This window comes from Lepidochelys kempii, chromosome 7 (assembly GCF_965140285.1).
Source record: "Lepidochelys kempii isolate rLepKem1 chromosome 7, rLepKem1.hap1, whole genome shotgun sequence".
NCBI classification, from domain to species: Eukaryota; Metazoa; Chordata; order Testudines; family Cheloniidae; genus Lepidochelys; species Lepidochelys kempii.
In genome coordinates, this window is record NC_136386.1 from 83675034 (window position 1) to 83687112 (window position 12079).

The 12079-nt window shown below is 44.1% G+C and overlaps 1 protein-coding gene across 2 annotated transcripts in view; it reads right to left on the reverse strand.

Moving 5' to 3' along the window:
- Positions 1 to 11327, reverse strand: part of SLC29A3 (solute carrier family 29 member 3) — a 30424-nt gene extending 19097 nt beyond the window's left edge. For both annotated transcript variants that reach the window (XR_012160004.2, XM_073353561.2), the window contains exons 1-2: positions 11054 to 11327; positions 9075 to 9376 (exon numbers count right to left, since the gene is read on the reverse strand). Coding sequence is in view for 1 of the 2 variants with exons in the window: in XM_073353561.2 (XP_073209662.1) it covers positions 9075 to 9376; position 11054 (303 nt within the window). In the remaining variant the exon portion in view is untranslated. The remainder of the gene's footprint in view (positions 1 to 9074; positions 9377 to 11053) is intronic.
- Between the last annotated feature and the right edge of the window lie 752 nt (positions 11328 to 12079).

Here is a 12079-nt window from a genome sequence, read left to right on the forward strand (position 1 = left end):
AGCAGAGTACAAACACTACCAAGTACTGTGCATTGAATTCTTCAAATTCTTTCACTTTGAATAATCTAAGGGGTTATTAACCTAATTGTTGACTGTTAATTTAAAACATAATATACCATAATAAACTATAGGTTTCAGAGTAGCAGCCATGTTAGTCTGTATTTGCAAAAAGGAGAACTTGTGGCACCTTAGAGACTAACAAATTTATTTGAGCAAAAGCTTTTGTGAGCTACAGCTCACTTCATCGGATGCATCCGATGAAGTGAGCTGTAGCTCACAAAAGCTTATGCTCAAATAAATTTGTTAGTCTCTAAGGTGCCACAAGTCCTCCTTATAATAAACTATAGCATCACAGAAGTTAGAGAAGAAAAGATCTACAGCATTACATGCGCCAAGGACAAGGATGGTACCTCACAGAACATTTGCTAGTACCCTGACCAGCCTCGTGTTAAATATCTTCAGGGATGGATCTTCCATGACTTTCCATAGAAGACTATTTCCCAGACAATTTCCCGACAGCAAAATTTAATAACCATCTTCTATGCCCCAGAATTCAGCCTAATATTTTCCTTTTCTAAATGTCATGATTGCTTCTACTCTTAAATAAGCCTTCCCCCAGCGTTGGTGTTTATATTCTTCACATATCTGTAGACTTCTATTCTGTCCCTCCACCCCTGCCCAGCTTTCTAGTTTAGCTACACGGTATAAAATTAGTTCTTACTGTTTCCTGGTTAGCTCCATATATATGTTTCTCTTCTCTGAGCTTCCCTCAGTTTGTCTACATCAGAGCCCAATACAATATTCTAGTCATGGTGTCACCAGAACGGGGAGGGAGGGGAGGGCTGTCACCTCTCCATTCTATGACGCAATGACTACGTATGCAGCACAAAACAAGCTTTTTCCTCTTCAAAGGAAAATGTGAATGCCAAGCAGCCAGCTGGGCTGATTTCAATCACATTTATAAAAGGGGGGGTGGGGTGGGGGAACTTTTCTTCAATCTCCTATATAGTACACATCAACCCAGAAGGAATTCAATTGCCAGCGCATTCTAAAATCTATGAGAACTGAGGTTTATAATGGAGAGGATGACCACTATTAATTACAGCAAACACAATACTGTGATCTCTGCATATGCATGATGTTATTCAAGCAGCATACTGGCTACTTTAAAACAAAACAAAGTGGCAAATTAGTCACTAGCTTCAGCAGACTCTGCTCTGTGCTGCCAAAACGCTTCTGCAAAGTAGTTTTTATTCAGCTACAGCCTAAACTCGGCAGCAGAGGCAGCTGGCTCCTGCTGAGCTAGAAAAGCAATTCAGGCCCAGGGTGGCAGCTCAAGGCACTAGAGCGTTACCTGGATCACAGGGCATGAAATTAGCAGCAGCAAGCAGGTTGGAGCCAAGAATAGTCTGCAGTTGTAAACTCATCTTTCTATAGCAGAGTTGTGCTTCTGATGACTCTGCAGGAGTAGCACACTACTCCTACCCCAAAAGCCTGGGTAGTATCAGCTCCAAAGCAGGCAACACTGGAAAACCCTGCAGCAAGGGAGTCAACACCATGCCACTTGCCTGACAGGAGGATTCATGCCCCTAGTGACCAGAACCAGACTCCTTTCAAATATGACATACAGAAATGAGCATCCTAATAAAAAGCAATGATGGTCCTCAGACTAAAGCACAAGACTGAGAGTCAACAAAACTTGGGTTCTCCCCCCTTCTTTTCCACTGACTTCCTGAGCAAATTAGGTAACCTCTTTGTGCCATAGTCCCTCCACCTATAAAACAATACTCCCTTCTCTCTCAGGCATGTTGTAAGGCTTAATTTAGGTTTCCACAGTACTTTGAAATCCTCAGATGGAAGTCAGTGTAATTAATCATATTTTACACTAAATTCCAAACAGAGCCTTTTATCTCTGGGTTACCGGCTTGACTCCAGGCCATAATCTTGGTGCCTTAAAATTCAATGGCCAAGATTTTCTTACTGATGCCCAAATGACAACTATAGGAATTGTTGGATTCTCAGTGCTTTTGAAAATCAGCCCATTTGTTTAGGTGCCTGCATACAAATTTAGCAGCCTAACGTTAGGCACCCAAGTTTTGAAAACGTTGGCCCAAATGTCCAGAAGGGGGATTCCTCCCTGACAGTTGTAAAAAGGCACATCCTTCCTGCAAGAGAGGTGTTGATATTAAGGTTCCAGGGCTGTAGATTGGTAGTAGCCAAAGGCTACTACTATCTGAGGATGGTTGGTGGCTTGGTAGGGCAGATTTTATGGTCTCAATCTAGTTCCATAGTCAACAAGGACTGGCAACCATATTTTGCACCATTTACAGTCTCAGCAGACACACAAGAATAGAATGGGCACGGAGACTGGACTACCCCTTCCACACCTAGAGATATCTCCTCCAAGTCATGAGGACAGCACAAGGTGGGATACTGGAAGCCTGCATTGTTGCCGACTATGCTGTATTTATTCTGTAGATAGAGGATTTCATCCTTCAGGTCTAGCAAGCCACCACCTTTTCACAGTTAACAAAATTCACTCAGAGTGGGATTTTCAAAAGTGACTAAGGAGCACAAATCCAGTTGCTTATCAAGGGGGCAAATGATTTAGGTGTATGAATAAAGGGAATCTGTGCTCCAAATTCACTTAGGAGGTTCTGAAAATCTCACCTCGTGTTCAAAAAGAAAATCCATTTCCTTGTTTGAATTCAATGCTCCTGCAGTCTGGTGTGGTTGAATGCAGCAGAGAGGAAGGTTTTCCAGGCAAATATTAAGCCATCAGCAACTGTATTGCAACCATCAGACCCTAGTTATTTCTGTTTGCTTAAATATCCACACCCACATGAATGAGTTAGTCACCCATGAGCTTCTAATAAACCATGACATAGCACTTCACTCTGATCCCCAAGGTTTGTTATTTAAGGAGCTTTAGGAACCGAAACAATTACCACACAGGGACTTAAAACCAAAATTAAATTAGTCAAACTGGCAAGAGCTAGATTTCCATGAGAACTGGTTGGAGTCTTTTCTGCTATTTTCAAAGCTCAGCTCCACTTCTCAGCACATAGGTTGTAACACCTAAGAGGCTGCTAGCCATCATTGGTGAGTGGCAAACTTGCTCCCATTCCTTAAGCACAGGCATCTGCTGAGATGGATTTGCTCAGCCTCTTTGCAACTGGTCCTCCTCAGACACCAGAAGAACTCCCCATAATTGCTGCACTATTTCCTGAAGTGCTGCAAGGACTAGTGCAAAGTATTCTGGGGTGAATCAGAGGAAAGCCAGCTGCAAATGACTGAACATTAATTTACTTACTTATAGGCATATCTATAACACTAATCCCACAGTGTCCAAGCACCCATGGGTTCACAGAATGAAAGGGAGAAAAATGTTGCTATTCTGGTGTGAACATGTTAAGTCATTTCAGTACAACGGCTTTACAAAACGAAGAAAGGCATTTGTTTTTCTGGAAATTAAATTTAGATTATAGACTTAAATACTGAAATTAATTTGGAGGATGAAGACCTAAGAGCTGACTGTCCTCACAATTCTCAACGTCAGTGTCATGTTCCACAAATGCAGAATGTGGAGTGAGTCTGAAATTCATTTTTGAATGGACTCAATTTCCAACACATGGTGATGAAGCAGCACAACTTTGTGATGTGAAGGCTTGGGAACCCATCTCTCCACTGCAAAGAAATTATACAAATTGACTTTCTTTTTTTCATGTTCTTGTGAATCCCAATGGCATTAAGCATCCCATTGCTTCTGCAGCAAGTTAACTAAAACCTCTGCCCCCACAATGTAGGATATAAATTCTGATATTGGTGCATCATCAAGGAAGTAAACAAAACCAAACCAGGTTCATTTCTGCACCAGGGAATACACAGGACTGAGGAAGGAACCCAATATTTCCTATATGAAGAACAAAGTAAGTACGAAACAAAAAACATGATCTTCAAGCTAAATAGTGGGCTTTGCCCTTCAATTAGGAATGCTCTGGTCCTTAAAAGTGCTGGGTAACAGTTTTCAGGAAGAAGAAAACATAAGGCCATTTCCTCATTCTGACTAATTACTTTCTTTACATTTCCAATTAATCGATACCTATAAAGAAGCCAAAGGTGATTTTATTTCCTCTCTCAGCTTCTCCTTCCATCCCTGCTCTCCATGAGAATGCCTTACCACGAGAATTCATAGCATCAGCATCTTCTGGGGGCAAGAAGGCATCAGCAGAGGACTCTATTGGAGAAGCTGTGAATGCCACTGGCTAACTACTCCATAAGCACTGATACAATTTCCCCTTCCCAAAGCCACGTAAGGAAAAATGACCAGACTCCACTTCAGGATATTTAGAGGCCTAGGTAATAAGTTGGTGATTTCAGTCATTTCCTAGTGGATGTAGGTCCACTTCAGAAAAAATGCAACTACTCTTTAATTGGCAGGGAGATCAAGGGTCAGATGGATATGGTGACTGCATTACCCTCTCATCCCTTCCCTCCAAATCAGGGGTAAAGATATGATCTTATGGGTGGGGAACAGACTAGGGAAAGCTTCTACTGCTCCTGCCTTCACTATAGCTGGTGTCTGAGTAAGTAGAGGCTTCAAGCTTGGCAAGATAACACTTTTCATGAGTACTAAATGTATAAAAGAGAGAAAGATAATTCCAGTTAAGACTAAAAGACACTAGTTAATCAATAGCGCTCTAGGGATGAGCCTTCCCTTAAAAGTAGGGAAGAAGACCAAACAGTTTGAGAGAAATCCTAACCCAGTGATTCTCAGCCTTTCCAGACTACTGTACCCCTTTCAGGAGTCTGAAGTCCGAGCCTTGTCACCTGGGGCTGAACCACATAACTTAGCTTTGTGGGGGCCCCATAGCAATTGCCCTGTTTGCCACCCCCTAGCACTGGCCATGCACTTGTGACTCCACCCCCACCCCCCGCCCTCAGGTTCGCGACCCCCAGGTTGAGAATAGATGAGCTGACATATCCCCTGGAAGACCTCTGCATACCTCCCAGAAGTATACGTATCCCTGGTTGAAAACCACTGTCCTAACCCACCCAAAATGAGAAGACAGGCAGTAAGGAAGGGTGTGTATCCCAAAATGAACTCACAAATGTTCAGCTGAAAAGTTCTGAGCCATGCCACAAATACAGAATGCATTTTTTCTCCTTTGGGGAAGTCTTAGCATCGACTTTCTGAAATGCCCCATCTACTCAATCCATTTCTTCTCTTGCCAAGTGATAGGAGTGTGCGAGGGCCTCATGCGGCAGCACAATACTAAACTCCAGTGCAAAGGAGGGAAGGTAGACACAACATATAGCTATATTTTTTTACTTGAAAAATTAATTAAAATTGGCTTGGATAGGAACTCTCATGTGGAATGAAAACTGGCTAAGTGACCATAATCAAAGATTAATAATAATTGGCAATGTGATAAGCTGGGGGGAGGTATATAGAGTGCCACCGTAGTGATCATATTACATCAGATCTTTTTTTAACATCTTGATTAATGCACTGCAAGACAAGAGTAAACAGCATGTTAATGAAATTCACAGATAACACCAAGTTGGGAGATGTTGTGAATACTACTGAGGAGAGAGATTAGAAAGGAGGCTTTAGATTAGAAACATGGGCAGAAGATAACAAAATGGGATTTCATTTGGGCAAATGCAGGCTAATATATCTGCCAGTTGGTGCTAGGGGCTGTGCAACTGCATAGGAAGTCTCAGCCCCTGTCTCAGAGTTTACAGTCCAAGGCCCTGATCCTGCAATCTGATTTACATAGACATCCCCCGATCTTCCTAAGTATCTGGATACTTCTATGGCCCTCACAACCACTGTAACCAAATGCCTCTCATTACTTAAAAATGACAGTGTTCTCTCTTTCCCAACACTTCCCTGCCACTAAGAAGCAGGCTTAGGGTGTTTTAAAATGACCAAATGAATGAATAAGGGTACTATTGTGGGAAAATAAAGCATGACACAGATAGGTCTTTTTTGTTTCTGAATACAGTAAGCTTATTCCTACATTGAATCCCAATGAAGTCAATGGGGCTGTGGCCACATAGATCAGATTGCAGAATCAGGACCTAATTTAAAATGAAGTGCAACAAACAATAAGAGGAAGGAGCTTGGGCAGGCTCAGTCTTCCTCCTGGGGTCATGTAGTAATTTTTGTTGTCAGAAGGTGCAATGAAGTTTGAGCACCACTGGACTAGAATTAAAAGCCATGGGAATGTTAACCCTCAGTGCCCTGGTCAAATTTCAGGCTCAAGTTATATTCTACCCAACTAAATTCCTTAGAAAGGTAATATACACTTCCTGCTCTGAACTGTCACATAGAGTTCCTGTGCACTGTTAAATAATTATGGTTCAAACTAGAGGTTGCTACCTTTGAGCAGTTAGTGAGGTGATCCATGTATAATTTTTTACATGAGTTTGCTAAATTTAGGCAGTGGTTTGTGACCCTTTGGGATGGAAGTCATATAAATCATTATGATAAAAGGACATTTAGTGATTGATGGAAATACTAACGGGAGTAGACAGAAATGTGTTTTCTACCTGAAGAAACCAAGGAGCAGCAGAATACATCCAGGCTAAGAGTTCCCAAGCCATTACAAGCTGAACTGCTTAAGTGAGTTACGAAGACTTTCAGATTGTCAGGATTGTTGTGTCTCAGGGAAGCTTCTCTTGCCAACAGTGACTTTGGAAAGCAACACTCAGAAACAGAATTGGCATGAATTATTTTTAGTGTAAAGAAATGATCTGACTGCAGATGCTTGTGATACCAGGTGTATTTGTGTTCACCCACAGGAGCTTTCAGATAGAGGCATCAGAGTAGCACGTCTTGCAGGGAACTCAAGAATCCAGCAGCAATGAAAAGAGAAGAAAAATGCAATGTAAAACACAAAACCACTTCTTCCAATGGCAAGTTTGCTTTTCAAGGTTTGGACCATGAATCGAGAGGTGACAAGTTTCTCATCTTACACGCCAAAAGCCAGAGGCTTAATGCCATAGCAGGTACTACATGGGAGCAGGTACACAACTGCCAGCACTTGGAAAAAAGCTGTACTGCAACATAAGTTGGCCTGCAGAATTGTAAACAACAGGACCTGGAATAGGCTTAGTGTCATAGAAATTCAGCTATAATTGTCATTTGCAAAGTCCTGCTGTCATGATTCCCTTTGCCTCTAAGGTACGTGCTTCATCGCTAGGTGCACAGGGGGAAGATGCCGAAAACAGCACAACGCCTCTTTAGAGGGCCATGTTAGTACTTATCTGGTCTCTGGCAAAGCAGACAGACACCATGTGCCTCCCGTCTTCCCTGTGCATGGTGAAGCATTTGATATAGCCAAACTGACTATAAAGTATCTATTCTGAACACGGCCAGAAGCTACATAGTGCAGCAGCAATCCTGCTCCAAACTGCAGCCCAAACAGATGGTAATTTTATCTGATGAAGTTGATCTGAGGAAGGCCAGCTGGCCTTGGATTTCTGAATACAACATACAAAAAGATTTTGCTACATTGAAAAGAAACTGTCCAGTTCAAAGGAATCCCCCCCCCCCCCCCCGGTCAGTGAATCGGAGAGATATACTCCCAACTTTTATGTGACATTATTTTGTGGTGACATCCTAATCAGGAAAGAGACTATTACCAGCATTCCTGATTCTGGAATTTAAAAAGAGCAGGAAATTAACTCTATAATCCACCATGTCTCCTTGCACAACTAAGAATTATTTTACTTTTTTTGTTACAGTCCACCAGCTGCAAGAGTTCTTTTTCCACACATACCTTTTGGTAGTATTTTGTAACCTAACAGACTGGCCAGAAAGCTTCTATTTTACACTTTGAAACCATTTATGAAAATTGGTTTCTGGACAGGAGTGGTGCGCGTGCATGTTTCCATAAGGCAACCATCCACAGATGCAGCAACCATTCAGTAGGACCCATGTACAGCAACAAATAATGGTAGCTGAACACTGCATTATTAGGTCCTGTCTGACCTATGCACCTAACTTTGAACATGACTATTGCTAAAGTGGTGTCCTCCAGTTCTATATTTAATTGTTTCTATGCTGAAGTGTCTTTTGGAAAGCAACACACAGTGAAATTACAGGAGAAGGGAAATGAAAGTTCACTTTTAGGAGGAAATGGAGCAATGTAGTGAATAACTCCAGATCCAACAACAATTACTGCCTATCAGAATTTATGATGTGAGCTTTTGCACTGAAGCTGAAGCACACAATCAACTCTGTTTAAATTAAAACATATTTGTGAATGAAAGGCATAGCTAAAAAAGAGTAAAGGCTAAAAGTATATTTTATTTGAATCCAGCTAAAACCCCAAAATAGTATTAGACTCACTTTACAAAAATTCTAACCTTAATTTTTTTTTTTAAAAAGGGTGGTCTGAAAAGGAATAGTTACGAAATCCAGAGTTTTCCAATGTCATATAGATGTGTCTCTCATTAACTCTTTTCTCATCAGAATTACACCACATTCCCAACCTTAACTTCACCTTAAAATTTACAAAAATATATGAAAAAGTCAAAACATATTAAATTCGTAGGCCAAAATTGGAGATAGATTCCTTGAATAAGAAACAAAAAATTACTTTTAAAGTAGGAGGAAAAAATCCTAAGTGAACTTCAGGTAAAAGTTCTAAAATAAAAAGAAGTTTTGAAAGTTACGTTTATAGCAAATTAAAAAACAAACAACAACAACCTCTCTATCCCAAGAGGTACAGCATGTAAAACTTCAGAGGGATTTGTTTCTTTTTTTCAGAAGTGCCAAGGGGATGGAGGGGAAGAAATCAAGTTTATAATGATAGGTAGTTCCAACCTTTAGTTACAGAACAGTTATTGTCACTCTCTCGTTCTGAGTGACTAACACGCCCATTTTAGAGAACACCACTGCTGTTTAAACAATATGAAATCAGAATTCAGCTGCCTCGATCCCGGTGCCTAGTATTCCCGTTAACCATTGCTAAGATGAACAGAGAACCCAGACGCATTGGGCTTAGTAGCTGACACAAGAGCTAACACACTGACATTAAGTGGGAACCCATCATACTCACACGGAGATCAGAGACTCCATGTCCATTTGGATCCTGCTGATTGGAGCAGTTCTGAAGTTTATATATCCAGTATTGTTTTGCTGTGATAAAAAAGTTCCAAGGCAACAGAGAGCCAATACCCAGGATGAAGAAAATAACATAGGCACCATTTAAGTGATCCTTAGGCTTTTGCAGACTGTATCTGTTCCCCACCGGCTCCTCAATCAGAGGCTCTTCTTCTTGGAAAGAGGTATTCACTGGTTTGTATGCGGAGTTAGCACTGGGCTGAAATCTGTCATCTCCATCTTCCAAATCAACAGCCACTTCCAGGGTAAAGCAAAAAAAGAGAGAGATTATTGTGTATGATCAAAGTAATCATAAATTATATGCCAGCTGGATGAAATATCTCAGGAAGCCAAGAAACACAAGGCACACATTTCCTGTCAGCTTGTAGAGGAAGATAGTTTCTCTTTCAGCCCATAGAGAAAGAGGTCCAAAGAGTGTGGTCCAAAGAGAAAGCAGGATGAGACTAGGAATTGGGAACACCTGAGTACTAATCCCAGTTTAGTTTAGCCAACAATAAATTCACTGAGTGGCGTTGGGCAAAACACTTGATTTCTGTGTTCATTTCCCCACCCACACAGTGGGGAAACGTACCTGACAGGGATGTTGAGGATTAATGGGTTAGTTTGTACACTGCTTGCAAAGAACAGAGATGTTATTCCAGAGTCAGGTAGTATGAAACAGAGGAGACATAGTCACTGACCACACACAATGAACAGGAGCTACATCGAAAGATGGAGACACCACGACCGAGAAGAGTTTAACGTAGGGTGAGATGATGATGGAAACAAGGGGGCAAAGAATGAGACGAGACACTGAGCGATATGATGCAGTGCACGAGGGGCTACAGGCACGATGCTCTGCTCACTGGCACAATAGCAGATGGATCCCTCCTAGAGCTAAAAGAAGTCACAAAAAGCACTGGGCCAATGACACCAACTGCAAACAGAAGTATCTAACGAACTGTCATGCAGTCAGACAGGTCTACCCACTGCAGTATGTGGGGCATGTTTGATGGTACAACACTGTACTTATTCTAATGGGGTGGGGCCCCAATAAATAATTACTTTAATGTCAATGCTTTAACGCCCATTGCTTTAACGTCAGTGTTTCCATCGTAAACCCTCATCACACAGAACAGTAACTCAAACATCTTTCATGCCCTACACAAGGAAAGTATCAGCCTGTGCCTATCTATTCTTACACCAAGTTCAAAATGAAATCTGATGGGCCATTTTAAGTGAAAGATAAAGAAAGTAGCTTAGGGCAATCCTACACTTAAAACGCTGCATCCGCACTGATGCGCCTGTAACGCTTTAACGAAGGCGCTCCTACACTGACCGGAGCGAACTCTCCCAGCAGCACAGTTAATCCACCTCCCCGAGAGGCTGTAGCTATGGAGGTGGGAGACGCTCTCCCACCGACACAGCGCTGTCTACACAGGAGGTTAGGTCGGTATAACTACGATGCTCAGGAGGGTGGATTTTTCACACCCCTGAGCGATGTCATCACACCAATGTACGGCAGTAATGTAGACCAGACCTTAGCATTGCAGTCGCCTTTGTGCGGCATAGCTTTTCAGTCCCAAGCCCTTCAACAGACCCAGGCCCCGTTTGGCACTGCTCCTCGCCGGTCGCCACAAGGCAAACGGCCCCTAGGGCTGCCCCCCCGCCCCGGCCCCGCGCCAGCTCCAGCAGCCGCCTTGCGTGGGGCCGAGGCCTGCTCAGCTCGACGAACGTTGCTTTCAGCCCTGAGCCTGTCCGCCAAACTTGCGGGCCCCCCCGCGTTCAGCCCGGCTCCTGCCCGCGGCGCCCGGCAGCCAGGGACAACCGCACCGGCCGGCAGCGAGAACCGGGCGCCGCAGCGGGGAGGGAGAGCGGGGAGGCGGGGCAGGGTCCCCGGCGGCCCCAGGGAAGCCACCGGCAACAGCCACTCACTGTTGCCGCTGTGAGGCTCCAGCCCCGCTCCGGGCAGCAACGACTCCGAGACCGGGGTTTGCAGCGGGGCCTGGCCCGGCTCGGCTCCACCGCGCCGGGTCTACGCCTCCCAGCCCGCCCCCTGCCCGGCCGTGCTTCCCAGGCCCGGCCTCCAGCACCGCCCCGGCCGGGGGATGCGGCGCTGGGCCCTGCCCCGGGGCGGGCTCGCAGGCAGGCTGGCTCTGGGCCGGCCTTCCTTCCTCTTGGCGTGCCCGGCCCCGCTCACCCCCGGCCCCGCGGGCAGACAGGCCGCAGCGGCGAAGTGGGGGCCACCGGCGCCGAAACCGGGGGAGGAGGGAGCCAGCACTGGGCCATGCCCCCCACTTTTAACATGTGCGTAGTTGGGGGAGGGGGCCAGCGGACAACGCTATTTAAAAACGGGGTGGGGGGGCTCATTGCCCTGTGGGGTCTACCCTTGAAAGGCAATTCGGATTAAGGTAGATTGTGAATCTAGATTCAACACAGTGCTTGTTCCTGAATAACTCCCTGGGTGGACGTGGCAGACTGAGTTTTGTCCAGTTTAGTTCAATCTACTGGATTAAAGCCAATGGGAACATGGTGCAACCAGCCTGCAATAAGAGCATCCACCTGGAGTTATGCAGGAATAGTTACTTCAGAAAAGTGATTCCTGAATAACACCGTGTGTAACAAGCCTCAGGTGACACACATCCCTCAGAGTCAGCCCCAGATAAGGTATCTACCCATCCTGTATTTTAATGCTTGTATCTGGTGCCTGACACCGACTATCCCCTGAAAAGCCATTCATAAGCATGGGATCATAATATTTGTTTGCAGGGTTTCTACCCTGGGGGAACACATGCTTTTGTGCCACAAATAAAACACGCTGTGGTGCTGGCCTTTAAAATTAGGCATTGTCCTATGCTAGTCATAGTGGTCCTTTATAACCACAAAAAGTAGGTAGATACCTTGGTACTGAACCACTGTTAGAGAACACCCAAAGCACCCTCTTACAGGTGAAATGGGAAA